The sequence below is a fragment of the Petaurus breviceps genome, unplaced genomic scaffold (assembly GCF_028583685.1).
Source record: "Petaurus breviceps papuanus isolate PSGF00001 unplaced genomic scaffold, PetGlider_PUasm1.0 154, whole genome shotgun sequence".
Lineage (NCBI taxonomy): Eukaryota > Metazoa > Chordata > Mammalia > Diprotodontia > Petauridae > Petaurus > Petaurus breviceps.
Window position 1 is genome coordinate 15,190,998 of NW_027185715.1, and position 20,044 is coordinate 15,211,041.

Genomic DNA, 20,044 nt, shown 5'->3' on the forward strand with positions numbered 1-20,044 from the left:
TGGGTGGAGGGGGATATATAACAAACAGCTCTGATAAAGGTGTGCTTTCCCAATATCATTTAGGGAGTTGGTAGAATACAATACATTCCCTAATTGATAAGTGATAAAAGGATATCAACTAACAATTTTCAGAAGGAGAAACATAATTCACATTCTACCCATCTCTTCTAGTTTTGCGTGGAGTCAAATCTAAAAGGTTAGCTAGGAAATTTAGCTCTCCCACACATTCCCCGATATTTCTTTTAGCAAATGCTCTCTAAATGGATAATTATTTAGTGAGCATTGACCCTTTGCCACTAAAAATTGAAAAAAAAATAAAATGTACAAGTCACATGTAATAATGTTTATGGAATGATATAAGTTACAGCTAGCCAGGATCCTGGAACAGAAACAATGCAGGGAGTAAAGTTGTCCAGGCCCCTTGGGCTCTTCTACATGATGGACGCAGCCCTGTGAACTTGTGAAATTCCTGATCCTCTCCCGCCTTCTTTGTAGTTACACAAGCACCAGCGCCTTTGTGAGAGTCACAGGGTGAACCTTGGCAGTGGTGTTTTATGAAGCTCTGAAGTGTGCCCAGCACTTTGCACAGCTTGGAGGGAGAAGCACAGACAAAAATCTGAAACCATCCCTGTTCTCCAGTTTCTGTTCTGTCAAGGGAGACAACTGTGTGTGTCTGTATGTTCACATAGATAAGTAGTGCTCGGAGTTGAGGTCACTGAGATAAAGAATGCAGAGAGAGAAAAGAGGACCCCAAGACAAGAACACCCCGAAGGACCAGAATGTGGATGATGATGCCTGTGAAGAGAGGACAGTCTTGTCAAATAGTGGGAAAATAACGAGGGTGGGGTCACAACCCAGAAGGACAGAGCGTTCAGGAAGAAAAATGATCATCATTGTCAGATAAAGCAAAGGGCTCAAGAAGGAAGACTACTGAGAAGAGACCATCAGATTAGTAGTAACTGGGGAGAGCTTTGGTTGGGTGATGGGTCAGAGACCAGATCGCGAAGAGCTGAGGTGTGACTGAGAGGAAGTACAGATAGGGAGAGGATCAGGAATTTCACAATTTTTTTTCCCCTGGGAGCGGAGTGAGAGCGGAAGGATAACAGGATCACATTCTAAGGGGATGGTAGGATTTGTAAAGGGCCATTAGAAAGGGGGGCTGTGTGGGGACAATCTTCTGGAGAAAACGAGACAGGCTAGGATCAATGTAAAGAGGGCCACCTCATCAGAAACTAGAAGGAAAAGGTGGGCGATGGTGTCACGGGGTCTTCAGCTTTATCGATGGAGGCGATGAGGGAGCTCACTAGTGAATTTTTTCTGCAAAATAAAAGGTTATGGTCTTCAACTAAGACATTTGAAGAAGAGAAACAGGAAGGAGGAAAAGGGTAGTTTTGCTTCAATGTGGGAACTGTTGAAGTTAGCACACGTAAATTTGTGATGTGTCTGGTAGCCTGACTGACTTAACTTGTTCATCAGCGCTTTTGTCAGACAAGGAGAGTAGAGGACAGTATAGGGTTGAATTGGCTAATTCTAGTGTAAGAGCAGGAGTAATGGCCCAATATGGTAACCAAGGGAAGTTAATACAGGAAGATTCATTCAGAACTGGTTGGCTCAGAATATAGGTTGGAGTCCTATGTAGCCTGGAGAGGAAAGTGGAGGAGGAGGAGAAAGAGGATGTCATGACAGTTTTCATCAGGTATTTGAAAGGTTGTCACGAGGACAGATTAGATTTGGGCACACCAGAGGGCAGACCCAGAAGCCCTAAGCAACTTTCCAGAGAGGCCAGTCAGTATAGGTTTGATGTCATGAAAAACATCCTCACAGAGCTCCCCATGGGTAGGTTTTCCAGGTGGGTCCTCTCTCCTTGGCTGGGGGGGGGGGGAGTTCTTTGATTGAATGAAGTGTTTGATCAAAATACTATATATGCTGTTGCTAATACTGGCCAGGAATAAAGGCCTGTACAGTTTCCGTGATCAGGATACGGTTCTTCCTCTAATTTTATGGATGCCTGACACTTAGTAACTTTCCTCATTTCAGTGGTAATAGACGACAATTTTAATTATAAAAGATTTCCTAGAAATGTAGTTTATCAGTATTTCAGCAAAATGTGTTGAAGGTTGGAGATGGTTATTACTTCTTGTCCTGATCAGAAAGGCAGACCACTCAAAAAAAGAAGTGGATAACGAGTCATTTTCATGAATTTTGGTGAATTTTATGATGCTCATTTTGACTAAGGGTATTTTTTAAAAATTTTCGATTTTGAGCCAATGCTTAATAAGAGTCATTGTAGTATAAGTGGATGGAGAAAACCGCTTCGGTCAGGAAGGTTCAAGTGCCAACATCTTGACCCAGTACTTGCCTTTGTAACCCCCCTGGATAAGACATTTAACATCAGTGCCTAGAAAACTCTTAAGATTATAAATTGCAGACGAGATGCCAACCTGCTTTGGTAAATAGCTTCCTCACTAGGAATTTCTTGCGTCAATGAGATTACTGTTCCGAACTTTTTTTTTTTGCTTGTTATCTTTTTGTTCTGTCCCTTTTATCTTCTCCCCCCCAAAATTCCATGACCAAAATGATTATGTATGACCAAAAGATTAGTACTAGATATTTCTGGAATTTCACTGAAATTTAACCAGTGTTGGAGAGGAAACACAGTCTTGCTTAGCTGCTAAAGTACTACTTTGAGGATTGGAGGCGGAAAGGAGAAATCAGCTCTCCAGAGCCTTCTACAAAAAGTGTACAGTGAGAGAACTGTCAGCCAACAGTTGGAACTAGTAGTTAAGTGTTTTAACTTGGCATTTTCATCACCCTTTATAACTTAAAATTAGAGCATGTGTTGCAGAAATCTGAACAACTTTTGGAGCTTTGCGAAATTGCTTGGGTTACCAGAACGTTGATAACTTCTATATTTATTCTAGTGCTCTTGAAGAGGAAAGTAATGGGTATTTAAATAGAATTGGGTTTTTGCCATTCAAATTTGACGGTCTCAAATATGACTAAAACAACTCAATTGTTTTTTCTAATAAATATTTTTAGTTAAGCTGAATTGTTAGAGGCATATGATTATGCTTGAGTCATGGAATTTAGAGATGGAAGGGATATTTCACAGATCTTACTGTTAGGAAACTGGGGTGGGACAGAGCAATTGAAGGACTTTCCCCAAGGGCATGCAGGTAGCAAGTAGAAGAGCTGAGATTTAAGCCTGTGGCCTCTGACTCCAAATTAAATGCTCACTTCCTCTAGACATTGATTATCTTTAGTATATATTCTTGACATGTTTGCTATATTGGCAAATGTAGAAGATGGAGGGAGTGGGAGCTGGCTTAGCACAATGCCTGTTATATGCGTTTTTGTAATCAGAGGAGAGTTACATGAAGACCTTCCCCCCTGCCCTCCAAAAAAACAAAACAACCAAAAAAAAAAACCAGGCATGATGGTTGGGGCTGGATCCTAAAGGTACTAGTAGCATTAAACCAAGAGCACCGGTGGAGAGACTATCTTGAACTATTGAAAAGAATAAGAATAAAGGATAGAGGTGCTGGAGAGCAGATCCCAGTAGGAACAGGGCCGTTTGCCTGCCGAGGTGGCATATTGTTTTTGTTCGCTTCTAAGTATTTCCCAGTTACATTTTAATCTGGTTCTGTGGCACTCAGAGTGTTGTGGCTGCATCTGGTTGACCCTTTGCTCTAGCAGAATTGGTGGAGAAAGCCAAAGTGCAAAGGCATAAATAGCAGGTGGTCCCCTCTTCCCATTAAAGTAGAAGGATTTTAGGTTACCCACCAATCCCATGAAGATGACAGAAGCTATCAAACTGGACTGTAGAGTAAGGATCCAAAAATATCCTGACAGATTAGGGCAGGCTCATTTCATAAATTAAAATATGTAATAGCCCTACTTCAGTTTAAAAAAAAAATCAGTGCTTTAGTTGCAGAAAAATTGTTACTGGATAAGTTACTAAAAAGTCAACTGCAATTCTTGGTCTTTTTTTTTCCCCCTTAACATCAATTCTTCATAGAAGTATTCAAAGAATTAGAGGCTTTCTTTCCCTCTTGTTCCTTTAGCTTATCTGACATACTGTAATAGAAGGATTGGGATTTTTTTCTTCATTCTTTTTCTGTGGCTATCCCACCTTTTCAATTTATATAAATATATCTCTTTAACTGTATTTTATGGCACTTTTTCATGAATCATCATTAGTAATAGCCTGATTATACCCATCTGTCTTTCCATTGCCATTTAGCTTATTTGTGAATTTAATTCTTCTGATAACATTGGGCTGTGATTCACAGTGAATGGCAACACTGGAAAGGATGTTTGTTTTTTTGTATGTATGTATGCTTTTGCAGTGTTTTGGGATCATTGAAAACACTAACTTTTAAAATATAATACATGTTTTTTAAAACTTCGTCTTGGGGCGGCTAGGAGGACCTGAGTTCAAATCCGGCCTCAGACACTTAACACAAAAAACTAGCCATGTGACCCTGGGCAAGTCACTTAACCCCAATTGCCCTCCAAAAAGCAAAAAATAAAAAATAAATAAAAACTTCATCTCACTGGGCTGTTTTAAACGCTATTTGTGTAGGTTTATGCCACTTTATTTTTGGCTTTTAGATGATGTGTCCTCTTTTTTGTAATTGTTGTATATGTTCTTTAATTAAAAGCCCAAGTTTATTATTCAGTCACTTAGATTTCTTTTTAAATACTTTCCTTTTTATTCATCATGACTATCAGCACAAAGTTAGGGTCAAATTATAGGTAGTAGTTCCCTTCGTCCTACCTGGATTTTTCTTCTTACCTTCAGAGAGAGACGGTACCTTCTGTAAATCTAGACTGTCTGTTGTGCATATAAGGTCTCACAAATTTTTCTTCTATCCATAGATAAGACAGTGTAATTTCTTCCATGCTTGTCTTATTTATTTATATTACCCTTTGTCCTTTTTTTTTTTTTTTTTTGGTCTTTTTTGGGGGAGGGGGGAGAGGCAGGACAATTGGGATCAAGTGACTTGCCCTACGTCACACAGCTAGTAAGTTTTAAGTGTCTGAGGACAGATTTGAACTCATGTCTTTCTGACTCCAGTACTAGTGCTCTATTTACTAGGCCACCTAGCTGCCCCCTTTTGTCTTTTAAATAGAAAAGTTTCCTATGTGGCCATCAAATAGTCTAGTGTTCCTATTATGGTCTGTTTTATATATAGTTATCATTATGAATAAGTGCTGTGATTTGAGAGGTCATATCATTGCTGGCTTTTTAGAACTGTGTAACAATCCAGTTCTTAGTCTGTTTTACTACATTGCCTGTACTTTTTTTTTTTTAAAGCAACCGGGGTTAAGTAACTTGCTCCAGGTTACACGGCCAGTTATTTCTGGGTGTGGTGCTAAGTATCTGTGCCCGGATTTGATCCCCAGGTCATCCTGACACTGGAGCCAGTGCTCTTACTCGCTGAGCCACCTGGCTGCCCCTTATTGCCTGTACTTTTCAGGAAATAATGCATCAACAATTAAAAGTTGTAACATAATCCATGAACTAGTAAGTTTTCGTTTTCCCAAGGGAAAATACCCTTTATCAGGCAGTTTTAAAAATTCAGCGTTCTAAACTCAGTAAATAAATGATGTAGAACATTACTGAACACATATTCTTTATACTGTTTACTAAGGGTTTTGAAGAATTTAACAGAATGAGAAAATATGCCCTTTTCTGAGGAGCTCTAATCTACTTGAAGGAGATAAAATAAATATGAATTGGCTTTAATAAACCGAAGTATTAAAGGGGGGGGGTCATAGTAAGACAGACATGAAGCTGGACTTCTAGAGAAGTTTATTCTTTTGGGGGGGTCTTTATTAATTTGTTTACTTTTAGTTTACAAGATTTAGCTCCACAATTCCTTGAGTTTCAAATTTTCTCCCCCCCCTCCATGGCGGCATACAGTCAAGTATAGGATCTGCAAATACTTTCACATTAGACATTAATCAGGTTATAAAGAAGGATTGTATCAGATGGAATGAACAATGGGAAAGAGGAAACAAAACCAAACAAGAAAAAGAAAGAGAGCAGGTAATTTGCTAGAAGTTTATTCTTTAACACAGGCAGTAAGCAATATGGATTGCCCAAGTCTAAAGTGTAATAACTGACCTAGACTGAGAATAGTTGTCTTTAAATTGAATGCCATTTTAGGTCATCACTTTAAATTACTTTTGTGGAAAATCTATAAATCAAAAAAATCCTCTAGAATACTGAAGATCTCTTCAAGTATTTTAAGGGCTGTCACTTGGGAGAATTAAATTTAGGATCATCGGTCTAGAATTTGGAGTTTATCTTGTCCAACTCCTTTATTTTTTCAGATGAGAAAATTGAAGTTCAGAGAAGTGGCTTGCCTGGGGTCATTGGAAATAATAAAATTACAAGTTGCAGATAGGCAAATTAATGACATAATGAAATTATTGATGTAATAATTAAAAAGTCCTGATAATTAGAATGAGCTAAAGTGGAAGTCTTTGGGCAAAGACTGATTTTGTAGAGGGTTTCAAGCATGTATTTAACTAGATGGCCACTGAAGGTCTTCTTTATGACTTTATTTCCCAGTTAAAAGAGTCAGGGTCTAAAGCTAAGGAACTTCAAAGAGTAAATGATGGTGGTGGCTTTGGCAGCAGATTCATTGGTCCAGATTCCTCTCTACAATACTTTTACTATCTTCTTTTCCTTCTCTCTTACCACTGTCTCTTTTTTTTCTTTTTGAAAAAATATAACCTCCTCTGTGTAATATATTTGGTGGAGACCCAGGAGAGTTAGTCTTTAAATAACATAGTTGCCATAGAATGTTAGATCTACAAGAAGCTGTAGACATCTAATCCTAACCCCTCCTTTTCCAATAGGGAAACTGAGGCACAGAGAATAATGACCAACTGATGGTTACACAGAAGATTTGTGGCAAAACCAGGACTCAACTCCTGGGCCAATATTCACTTAAACCAAATATGGACAAAATCCTTAAATATTTTTAGGTATAACTCACATATAAAGTCACCCACTTTTTTTTTTAATAAAACAGACTTCATTAATATGGCAGATTTGTTTCAAATTGCTTATTTAATGCTGTATGCACAGATTATCAAATCGTTGCTTGAAAATTAAAATTATTATATACTATTTCTCAATATTAATTTTGGCAAGTACAAAAGAATAAGCTGGTATCTCCTCTACTGTCACCCTCCCCCCCCAAAAAAAAAAGAAAAAAGAACCTCCAACTTCTTTTTTAATGGAAATAACTCAAGACAAGTTATAATCATTTTGGATTTAAGAGCTCTGTGTTGCTGTTCAGCAGCAGATCACATATAATCTAATCAGTTGGAATGACATTGGCAAGATTGTTTTTCCAGATATTTTAAATAAGCAAAACCCAAACTTTAAAAAAAAAAACACACGTCTCATCCTCAAAGAGTTGCTTCCATCATGTAAGATGTTTGCTTGCAAAATTGTTCAGTATAAAAGCACCTTATTAAATAGGAGAAACATTGGTGCTACCTGCGGTTGTTAACATGGTAGAAATATTTGGAAGATAATATGCAAAACAGTCTGCAAAACACATCTGAAGACCTTTGTGATGAATTAATGGAATAACCAAAATTTTTGTATTACAGATAAATAAAGCTACAGATACATGCTTTGTGATTACAAGTATGAGACTGTACATGTTCCATACATGTAATGCATATCTCATGGGTAATCAGTTTCTTCATCTTTGTCTATCAAAACCAATACATCATTGGAAAGAGGACTTGGTATTGGAAAAAGTTCAGGTCTGCAAAAGTAATCATAATGTCTCACTGTCGGTTCTAGGTCAGATGTTACCCCCATTGCACCAATGTACAGTGGCATCATATATAATACCCTGTGTCATAGGTCATCAATTTAAGATTGCTGTGAGATGGTTTTCAGTGATAATTTAATTTCCCTGTTTCAGTTAGTGATACAACTAGAGGTAATCTTGTGTGTGGAACTTTGGGTCCTTTCCTTAGATAACCCAACTTCACTGAGTAATCCCGATAAGGACTTGGCTAACATTGAAATCAAGAACAGTTTTGTGCAGTATTTCTCTAAAACCTGAGAGCTATATGACAAGACCAAAAATAGAATCAGTCGTTCAAATAATTTTTTATAATAGAGTGGGTTCTTTTCTCAACTGATGTTTCTCAAGGTACCAAAGTTTATTAACCTTTATTGCCACAGCAAAGAGGTGGGTTGTTGTTTTGGGTTTTTTTTGGAGGTGGGAGGAAGGTAGGGCAATTGCAGTTAAGTGACTTGCTCAAGGTCACATGGCTAGTTTCTATGTTAAGTGTCTGAGGTCGGATTTGAACTCAGGTCCTCCTGACTCGAGAACCAGCGCTCTATTCACTGCATCACATAGCCACCCCAAAGAGGTGTTTTTTTCAAATTCATGGTGTAGCTGGAGTTCATGTCCTTTGTCTTGAGTAAAGAAACTAAAATTAATACAAAGCACATGTGAATAGCAAGTTATTGTTTGTATATGCTTTTAAATAGTGGGGGTTTTTTTGTATTTTAGTCACTGAAGTGTTGACTACAATCTTCCACCATGCGTGAATACAAGCTGGTTGTTCTTGGCTCAGGAGGTGTTGGAAAGTCTGCCCTGGTGAGTAGTTTGATTTATGTTGGAATAGATTGATCTTGAAGCAAATTTTGATTATATGTGAATATATAATCTGTGTATCATCTGAAGTCTTCAATGTCTTGTTATACTCAAAAGCAAGCTTTGTATCGACACAAATTTTGGAAAATCAAGGGGCCCAAAAATAAATGCCTGGATATTTAATTTTATCATTAGTCATGGGAAGTGGAGGGATAGTTTCTGGTAGTAAATTTACTTAAACTTAATACATAAAAAATTTAAACGAGGGAAGAGAACAGGATCCTTGGAACATCTAATGTACATGAACCTTCACCCTCAGAACCATACACAAACCACATAGGGTCATAGGTTTAGAACCCCCTCATCATAAGACAATGGAAACTGGGGTTCAGAAAGGTTGTGATTTTCCCACTTAGTGGATAAGCGACAGAGCTGAGATTCTAACCCAGGTCCTGATCAGTCAGAAGCCAGTGTTCCATGTTGTATCGCACCGCCTGTCCAGGTCTATTTCCTGACTTTACACTTAAGGACTACATATTATCTATGTGGCCATTAAAGGCTGTGGTATTGACTGAGTAAAATAGGTTTAAGTGAAGGTGATTTCACTCCTAGAAATCAGTTTTATCTACCTCTGTGCGTCCCTGCACTCCCTCCCCACCCCCCCCCCAAAGGAAAAACACTGTTTTGGAAAGCTGTTTTCCAGATTCTTGTGAAAGGAGCATTGGCTTCTAGAGTTAAGAGAACTTTAGTTTGACTCTCACCTCTGTCACTTAACTACTACCTCTGGGTAAGTTTCTGCCCAAATGAATTGATTTCTCTGGAGTTTTTCTTATTTCTTAGATGCTAATGCAATATTTGTATTCCTTTTGCTACATGAAAAGGTCATCTCCTCTTATCATGCAGATCCTAGATTATAGCTTTTATAACCCTCCTCTCCCCTGTCCTATATTAGAAGGCTCCTTTAGGACAGGAACCACCTGTTTTTTGTCACAGCATCATCTTTCTTTCACACACACACTACTCAAATTTATTAATTGAATTGATTGTTTTACAGACCGTACAGTTTGTTCAAGGAATATTTGTTGAAAAATATGATCCTACGATAGAAGATTCATATAGAAAGGTAGGAAGAAGTTACTGCTTTTGACAATTAAAAGGCCTTCACAAAGTTTTTCAGAGTAATTTTGCTTTATTATCTCCAAGTTAGTACTTGATTCCAGTTTTGTGTTTGTTTAATGTTTACAAAGTAGACGTGATGACTAAGCAAAGTTGATTAGATGAACAAAGAACATTCTTAATTACTGGTTCTCACTGAATAAGACACGTTTTCCATCACTGGAATATGGAATGTTTCTCTAGAAAAATTCATTTTATATTGAGTGAAGTACAAGAAATCAATGAGGAAAGTGTGACGCTTTCCAGTTTGGGTATCTCAGGTGCAAAAGTCTTTCTGATGTTTCACTGTCCCTGTATGTCCACAAAAAGAAGGGACTAGTAAAGGTATACGCCCAGACTCAGAGGGAAAATGGAGTTTGCACAACACCTACATGAATACCTAGAAGAAATGATTGCAGATAATTTAAAAATTAGATAAAAGCTCTTAAAGATGAGAGGATAACTAGATTAGAAGAGGAAGTGGTTAATTTTAGCCAAGAATTGTACTCTCTGAAAGCAAGGAACATTAGTGTGGGGGGAGGGTTGTAAAATGCCTGATAACAAAAACTCAACTCTTTCCACCCTCCCCTCCCCCCAAAAATGGCCTAGAAACACTCTTCTCACCATTGAGGTATTTGTGAAGAAGACTATATAAGTGTGGAGAGGGGGAGTGGCTGTCAGAAGACCCTTAGTCTTGTCTTATCTGAAATGAATAAAGGAAAGTTTGAAAAAACACATAGAAATACATGAAGCTCAACAGGGATGAGGGTTAACACTGGAGGGAGGGATGATCACAAAACAAATTTCCTAATTATGAAAGGGGGAGGAAAAAAGAAAGGAAAAGAATTGCCTGTCATTGGGCCTTAGATTACTTCTCATGCTGTTTGGGAATGGCCAAACAAAATGTACCCTGTAACTACAACAGGACATAATTTACAGAAGACCATTCTAGGTCAAAATAAGTGAAGTGAACAGAACCAGGAGCAAAAATACATATGTAAGGGGAGTAACAGAGTAAATGTAAACATCTGTGAAAGAGCAATGCACTGACTGGCCACATCTCCTGGGACTCCATGGTGGCTTCCTCCCTTCTGGCTGACGCGGTGGACACAAGGTGCAGAAGCGTTGTGGATGTGGCCACTCTGGATTGGTTTTGCTTGGCATTCCTATTTCCAGGGGGTGGAGGGGGGCAGGAGGGGTAGCAGTGCAAAAGAAAAAAGGAGGAAGCATGGACATACAGGGCATTTAGAAAAACATGTAAGATTTACTATATTCTTTAAGAAGAAAGTATGAAATGGAGGCTCGTGGTTTCACTTAGAAGCTTCTTCATGTTCTGCTGTGTGCATGTGAAAATAACTGTGTGTTTATGTTTAGGATTTTTTAATGAGGTTTTTTGGTTTTGCTTTTAAATGGAAGTCAGATACTTTGTGCTGTGATCTCCCCAGATACTAAGATATGATAGCCTAGGAAGAATGTTTAGATACTTTTAAGTGGTGGTTGTGAGAAACAATCACTTCTCACCTCACTTGGCTATTATGTAGTTGACCAGCCTTTCGGAGTAAGGTGAGGAGATTATTCATCACTGTTTCCAGGCCCCCTGACCTCTGCCTTTGTTGAGTCTCTGACTTCTCTTTCACAGCTCAAATACCACCTTTGTACTTTGCCTAACCTCTCTTCTTCAGGTGATTGTGTCCTTCCCCTGCCCCCCCCCCCTCCCGGAAAATTGTTTTGAATGTCCTTAAATGTATACATGTTCTTTTGTGTCTTTTGTGTCCTTTGCATATTTATGTACATGCCCAGTAGAACGTAAGCTCCTCGAAGGCAAGAATGGTTTTCATTTTGGCTAGGACAGTTGCTAAGTGATCAAAGTCACATATCTTCACCAATTGTAAACATTCTGAGTTGTCAGTACAACCTGAAGAAAACAGTATCACCATCTACTGTTAGCAGGAATTGGCACCTGATTTAGCTGTTTTATACAGCACCTGACACAAACATGCTTAATGAATGCTTGAAGGAATACCTAGGTCAAGGAAATACTTAAAAGTTCCTCTTCCTTCCATAACTGCTGTAGGACCCCAGGATACTTCTTCAGAAGAAAGGGGAGGAGTTGTAGCGATGGGATTCATTGGGTAGCTGCTGTTCGCTGGCTGCCTGCTTTTCTACCAAAGATCTGTCTATAGGATAAGAAGGAAAATGCTTAAGTACCTTGCAAAGATAGGAAATTCTGTTTACAATGTCTCCTTAAGAACAGGAAGAGTTAGAGTGTTATGAACTAGGCTCATAGATTTAGAGCTGGAAAAGGGACATCAGAGGCATCTAGTCCAAATCTCCCTTCCTTTACGGATGTGGAGCCTAGAGCCTGGGAACTTCAGCAATGTTCTTCAGACTCTCTTGTACAAAGTTTTATTCATAATTTTTAAATCACTCACAAAAAACATAAGAATATGTCGGGATAGTGACATGAACAGAATTAGATCTGGGGTGGTGAACTATAGGTAAAAACTCTACTTTAGTGATAGTGTGCCTTAAGAATGATTTTATTTATTTATTGCAGTTTTAGTATTTAGGGAGATTGTCCCTTCAAAGTATCAGTATTGCTCCATCAGAAATAAGTGAAGATCTGAAACTTTGACCAGCTAGCAACTGTCTTGTGTCCCCCTCCCCCTTGTTTCTAACTATCGTTTAATTATAAGTTTATAGACAAGAGTTTTCACATGGTCACCCTAGGTAAAGAGAGGACATGATATGAAAAGGGAGGAAATATGGTGCTTAATGATAATGATATATTTTCCTTCCCCTTCTTCTCAGCCCAAAAACACTCTAAATATGCTTCCTAAGTATTCTACCACAAGACTTTTAACATACTTTTAAAACTTAGCTGGTATTTCTGCTATTCATTAACTTCCTCATTATATAGAAAAATATAGCAACACCTCTCCCCCATCCCCTTTGATCTCTTTTGTAGATGCTTATGTGTATATTCTATCCTGATAGAATAGCTTTGAGGACACAGGAACTGTTGGATTTGTTGTGTTTATGCAAATAGTAAGTGCTTAATAAATGTTGAGTGACTTAAAGTGTTATCCTATGTATGGGAATGGTTCTCATAAAACCGGGTTTTGTTTGTGCTTTTTTAACAGCAAGTTGAAGTTGATGCCCAACAATGCATGCTGGAGATCTTGGACACCGCAGGCACGGTACGGGCAGCTTTGGTTTGGTTTTTATCAGCCATGACACTGATGTTCTTAACAGTTCTGTTATTCCTGGATTGTTCCTCGTACATTTCTTATAGTGGCAGCATGGAGTAGTAGAACATGCGTGTCTGGGGCGCCTAGGTGGCAGGACCACGCGTGTCAGAATTCAGTTTATTTGGCCAAGTTCTTACATTGGCTGAGATACTAGTCAGGTCAGACCTCTGGACCCATCTTCAAAACAGTGTATTTAAATGCATAAAGTACTTAAGATTGTAGAGGAAACTAATTTTATTGAAATGAATTTATCAAAACAACAAAAAAGCTAATTCGCTGATCCCCTAGTTTTGTGCATTTTGTGCTTCAGACTCTTTGGTCCAGAACTTATTTTCTAATTCATAGATGGTTTTGATCAGCAAGTCAAAAACATCTTTATATTATTTAATAAGAGTACATTTTACTAAAAGGGAAAATACCTTAGAAGTAAGGCTCATTGGGCTTTGGGGTCTTACAGACCTGGGTTTGAATGACAATTCTGCTAAGGAAGGTCCTTTTATGTCCTAAAAACTGATCCTGTTGGGAAGAGAAGTCTTAAATAATGACTGATTTAGCCTTAGTGTTAAAAGTGAAAATGCAATGGAGTTAGAAATTTGCTAGTATAATTGGAGGTGTGTTAGGGTGGGAAAAGTACTGGATTTGGTATCAGTGGTCCAGCTATCTGTATATACTGCCTACCTCACTGTGCCTTTACAACCACAGTACTTAACTAAATAGTCACCTAATAAATGTTTGATTGATAGAAAATTTTCGTTTCCTTCATATCAGGTGAAATGGTAAATGTAGTCTATAGGGGATGGCTTGGTGTCTAACAGTCCTTAGGTATAGTTTTCCCTATAGTAGCTAGTAGCTGTCAGATATTTAAATAGAATTATCGAGTTGCTTTCCTCCTAATGATACTAAGTTCTAGTTACCTTTAAAATGAATGCTTTTCGGGGCGGCTAGGTGGCACAGTGAATAGAGCACCCAGCCCTGGAGTCAGGAGGACCTGAGTTCAAGTCCAGCCTCAAGACACTTAACACATACTAGCCGTGTGACCTTGGACAAGTCACTTAACCCCAATTACCCTGACTTCCCCCCTCCAAAAAAGCAAAACTAATAATAAAATAAATGCTTTTGGAGATAAAGATAATTTGCTCCCCATTTGAGTATCTTCCTGTTACATGCTTAATTTCAACTGTAAATAATATAATAATAATATTTCTCAAAATTTGTTTCTCAGATTTTAAAGAAATATTGTATGGTATGATCACAGTTTTATTGATAACTCTAGAGCAGTCAGATCAGTTGTCAAGAAGACAGTATTATATTTTATTGTTTTTTCCCTCTACCATAGGAACAATTTACGGCAATGAGAGATTTGTACATGAAAAATGGACAAGGCTTTGCATTGGTCTATTCCATCACAGCACAGTCCACATTTAATGATTTACAAGATCTTCGAGAACAGATACTTCGAGTTAAAGACACTGATGATGTAAGATGACTTCCAAATGTGTTAGTTTTATTTTAAAATCTCATATAAATTATTTTTAAAATGTGGTGTCTTATAAAGTATAACCACTTATTTATTTGCAAAGGATGTTAGCATTGGCATTTTTTAATGCCATTTCTTAAGACCAAGATAATGCCCGAAACTTATTCCTGCCAGAGTAAGGGATTTTGTAGCAGGTTCTTAGTAAAACCCAGCAGAGCCTTATTTTCTCAATTATAAAAGTTTTCACTTTGAGGCTTAAAGTACAAGTGAACAGTTTTTCTCCTATAAAATTGATATAATATAGTAAGCTTAGGCATGATAGGAAGAGAGAGGAGTAAATCTTGATTTCTCACTCTTCTGTTACAAACTTAAAAATAGTAATGGGCTCAGCTATCACCGTGATGCCTTCTTGCACTCATTCTTTTTCCCATGATAAACATTTTGTTCAATTTAACAAGAGTTAAAAGGTCATCAGGTATAGTCAGTATTTCTCTAGACTTGAAGTCAAGACTCTAAATCTTACCCCCTCTTTATACTGTGACCCTGGGCAAGTCACCTAATCTCTCTGGGTTTTATTCTCTCATATGTAAATAGCATCTGCCTTATAGTTGTGAAAATCAAATGAAGGTAATATACATAAAGCATTTTTCAAACATTAAAGTGCTATGTAAATGCTAACCATTTCCATTATTATCTATAAAATAGAATGTTTGATCTAGTGGCTTTTAAGTTCTCTTCCAGCTTTAAATATATAATATACGAACCTAATTTTGGATTTAAAGTTTATATTTGTTTCCAAAGTTAACTTATTTCCCTAAAAACTACCTGAAATTAAATTTTCCATATGGTAGTTTGGTTTTCTTAAAACCCGAATCAGTTTTTAGTCCCCTTATAGGAGTACTTTCACTTTTTTCTTAACTTTGGTGTCATCGTTTTAAAATCTATTATTAATATTAAAAGGAGAGAAGGCTTTAAAGACAGTATGAGCCAAAATTTAAGAGTTAAATTGTTTCAATTAAGTTAAATGCTATAGATTTAACAGTATATGTTTTATTTAGATTGTCAAGACAGAAAGGTATTGAATTAACTCAAAGTATGGGAAATAATCCTTAGATTAATTCTTAGAACCTATTTACTTACTGTTTTACTTCCAGTCACATCGAGGTTTAGTGGGCCAAAATTTTCTATTCTTTGCTTGCTGATGGTGCATGAAAGACCACTAGACTTGTAGAAGACTTGAGTTTGATTGCCAGCTCTGCAGGATCAAAGGCAGATCCTTTAGGTTCTGTTAAACCTTGTTTTCCTCAACTTGCAAAATAAAACAAATACTTGGATAGAGTTGTGGACCTGGAGTCAGGAAGATGCCCCTTCTTCACATACTTCATAGCTGTGTGACCCTGGGCAAGGCACTTAACCCTTTCTGCCTCTGTTTCCTCATCTATAAAATGAGCTGGAGAAGGAAATGGCAAACCAATCTAGAATCTTTGCCAAGAAAACCCCAGACAGGGTCACAAAAGATCAGGCTTGTCTGAAATGACCAAACAAAATAATTCATAATATTATTGTGAAGATTGAGTGTGAGTAAACATATTGTAAACCTTAAAAAGCACTGTATATAAATTGCTATTATTTATTTCATATTAACTTTCATATAGTTTTAGTATGTTTTCCTGAAATGATTCATGAATAATTGTTTTCCCCTTTTTAAAGTATCTAGCTAATTTTTGGTTAATTCATTTTTCTACATAAATGAATTATTGGATACTGAAGTTACATATAAGAACAGGTTTAGTTTCTCCAGAAAGTATATTTGCTATCGAATTATCACCATTTTTTTTTTTTTGGTTTTTCACATTTCTACACCTTAAGCTCTAATTAATGACCTCATAAGCAAAAAGCAAGTTTAACATTAATTTTGTATATTTTTACTGAAAATTTGCCTGGTGCACTTATTGTATGGTTATTTATGTTGGCTCTGCTATTATCATGAACATTTATTTGGTGCTGTCACATCTCAAAATTTTAAGATTCTGTTAAACTGTTAGGACTCTGTGCACTTCAGTGTTCTGTTTTCTGTCTCTTATAGCTAAGATGGTACAATTGAACCTTTTAAATTATTTATCTGGAAAGGTCTAGAACTGAAGCATTAGGTACCTCTTTGTACAGAACATGAAGCATGAGGGCTAGTTGAAATAAGTCATTTAGATAAAATATTACTAGTCCCAGTGAAGTTCAGAGATTAGTATTAGCTCATGGCGTATACAGTACTATAGATAATGTAATTATTGCATGAAAGATGGGAGTGAGAGGTAATCCGAGCTGAGTTAGGTGGGGGTGCAGGGCACTTGTAATTACAAGTGGAGAGGTTGCCTCCTGGAAGAAACAGCATTGAGTTGGTGACCATAGGAATTCATCAGGCAAGAGCCTAGAAATATGTAAGTGGAACAACAAAGTCAGGCTTGGCTGTAACATGAAGTGTATGGCCGAGATTTATCCTTCTGAGATCAGGCTGGTTACTGTCTGAAATGCCACACAAAATTAGAAATGTGTTCTGTTTGCAGTAGGGCCTTGGAGGGAACTAGGCCCAGATCTATGAATAATGAATTATTGGCATTGAGGGACAGAGGCAGGGGAAAACAGGAAGGTATGTTAGGAGGCTGTTGAAATAGTCCGTGCAAATGGGTATCCATCGATAGTATTAAAGCAGTAGATATGATAGATGTGAGATGTTGGGGTACAATTGAAAGCATTCAATGACTTAATAGGAGAGGTGAGGAAGAAGGAAGAGTTCACATTAAGGTTCCAGATATGGGACACTAGGGTCAGACATTATTAGTAAAAGAGGAATTAATCTATTGGAGGACAGGTTTCTGTGGAAGGAAGGAAACAAGCATTTATTAAATGCTTAATATGTTCATTAATATGCTTAATAAAGCAACTGGAAATACAAATACAAGCATAAAGGAGGACAGTCCCTGCTCTCAAGGAGGCTTATGTGATCGTGGGAGAAGACAACCCAAACAGGAGCTAGAAAAGCAGCGTTGGGGAAACACCCCGCACTGGGCATATTTTTGAAGTCAAGGCAGTCTGGGCCTTTCCACGAATACAGAAGTATTTCAGTACTTGCAGAAGTAACTCAACCATGGGAGAAAAGGGCAGGTCTTAGGAATGTTTCAGGTTGAACTGGCCACAGAACTGATAGACAAGGAGTCCCCAGGCACTGGCGGATGTTAGCCAGCAGTAGAGAAGTTATAATTTTGAAGTCCAGAAAATCAGAGGGAGTTAGGAGGAGAATGAAGGGAGAGGAACTTTATGGAGAAGCATGAGCAGGCCATAGGTTGTTGAGATGTTAAATAGGGTAAGGAGGTACCAGGAGCCGAAGGCCCCTCCAGAAGGAGCTGGCAGCAGAGGAGACATAGTTTTGGCAAGTTGAACATGAGAATTCAATGGGAAATTCAGGTGGAGAAGTCCTGTAGGAATTTGGAGGCACAGGTTTGCTAAGCAGTTCAAGATAGGAATATTTGAGTCATTTAGCTAAAGGTATTGGATAAAGCTGTGGAAACAAAAACTAAGTATTATACCTTGGAACATTCATATTAAGGGGTCCAGAAGGAGGAAGAAGAGATGACAAAACAAGGGACATGGTATCTTTGAAACTAAGGTGGCAGCACAGGTTCGTTCAGTGGACGTACTAGGGTTTGAGATTATTAGGTCCACAGCAACCTTTTGAGAAAGCAGTTACAGAAGAATGATGGGGACAAAGAAAGCCAGATTGCAAGGGGTCGAAGAGAGCGGTAAGCGCAGCTTTTTCGAGAAGTTTGGCTGTGGAAGAACACAGTAGATGGAGGTGGAGCTAGAAGAGAGAAAGATGTTTAGAATGCGTGCTCTGGTAACTTGTTCTAGTGGAGTTGGGAAGAGATAGAATCAGGGTTGCAAGTAGATGAGCCTTAATGAGGAGGAGGAAGATTTTAAATCCTGAGAAAGGAGGGGAGGAAAGTCAAGTCAGCAATTCTTAAGTGTCTGCTGTGCTGCCCTAGGCACTGTGGTAGTGCTGGGGATACAAAGAGAGGGAGGGGAAAAAGCAGTCCCTGCTCTGAGTGCTCATGGTCTGGTGTGGAGAGGAGGGACCATCATGCAAATAGAAATGTACAAACAAGATAAAGACAGTATAAATTAGAGATATTTTCAGAGGTGAGTCACTGATGAAGAAGGAGAATAATTCTGGGCATGGGGGACAGCAAGTGAAAATGCGCAGATCTGGGATACAAAGTTGTCCCTAGATTGCTAAGTACATAGAGAAGATTAAGGTGTAAGAAGGCTGGGAAGGGAGGAAGGAGCCAAGTTGGTTTAGAAGCCAAACAGGATTTTACATTTAATCCTGGAAGGGGTTGGACCTTCGCATTAGGAATATCAGTTTGACAGTTGAGTGATTGGGCATACTGGAATGGAAGGAGATTTGAGGCAGGGAGACCACCCAGCAGTCTATTGCAGTAACCCAGGCATGAGATCTGGAGGTCTGGATCATGGTGTTTCCAACGTCGGAAGAGGAGTATACAAGAAACGTTACCAAGGTAAGAAGGATAGAAACACCAGGGCTTGGTACACGACTGCATATGGAGAGTGAGAATGGAGTGTCTACAATGACTCCTGGGTTGCAAGCCTGGGAGGTTTATGTTGCCTTGGATACTAATAGGGAAGTTAGAAAGAGGAAAAGGTTTGGAGGGGGAAGATACTGAGTTCACTTTGGGGTATGTTGAATTAAGGTAACAGAAAAATCAGATTGAGACATCCCATTAGGCAATTGGAAACATAAGAATGGAAGTCAAGAGGTTAGGGCTGGACAAAGAGATCTGAGAGTAGTCTGCATAGAGCTGACAAAATGCCTGAAGTTAATGGTCTTTTAATGGATGCAGATCCAGCAAAAGTTAACTGAGGAGTGTTCAGACAGGAGGAGGAGAGCTAGAGATAGAACAGCATGGGAGAGTAAATGAATTAAGGAGATAGGCTGTATGACTGGAAAGTTGGGAAGAAATTTTCTAGAAAATTACTATTACTAGAAAATTTAAATTGTTAAATAAAATTAAAGAAATTTTTATATAATAAAATGTTTATGTAAATAAATATAATTATATATTTTATATATAATTTATATATTTTATAATATAATTCTATAAATAAAAATTTAAATTTAAGTTAAAATTAAAATATATAATAAATTTTTATTAAATAAATAAAATTATTAGGAAATTTCTAGAAAGTTTCTACTGAATGGACTCATCCAGTACTTTCTGTAAAGTAGGCATGCGATCTAAATGGGAGTGGGGTGTCGGTATGGATATTTAGGTCTCAAAAACCTAGAAGGATACGAATATCCAGGAGAAGAAAGCGATCAGCAGGATCAGAGGCTGCAGAGAGTTCAAGATGGTTGAGGATTAGAAAAAAAAACCGATTAGGTTTGGCAGTTAGATCATTGATGCATTTGGATGATGAGGTCAGAAGTCAGGCTACAGAGAGTT

At 37.9% G+C, this 20,044-nt stretch overlaps 1 protein-coding gene across 2 annotated transcripts in view; it reads left to right on the plus strand.

Moving 5' to 3' along the window:
• The window catches only part of RAP1B (RAP1B, member of RAS oncogene family), a 51,646-nt gene that overhangs the window by 23,619 nt on the left and 7,983 nt on the right, over positions 1-20,044 (plus strand). For both annotated transcript variants that reach the window (XM_069081038.1, XM_069081047.1), the window contains exons 2-5: positions 8,562-8,648; positions 9,700-9,768; positions 12,944-13,000; positions 14,388-14,528. In XM_069081038.1, coding sequence (XP_068937139.1) covers positions 8,592-8,648; positions 9,700-9,768; positions 12,944-13,000; positions 14,388-14,528 — 324 coding nt within the window. In that variant the 5' untranslated portion in view covers positions 8,562-8,591. The remainder of the gene's footprint in view (positions 1-8,561; positions 8,649-9,699; positions 9,769-12,943; positions 13,001-14,387; positions 14,529-20,044) is intronic.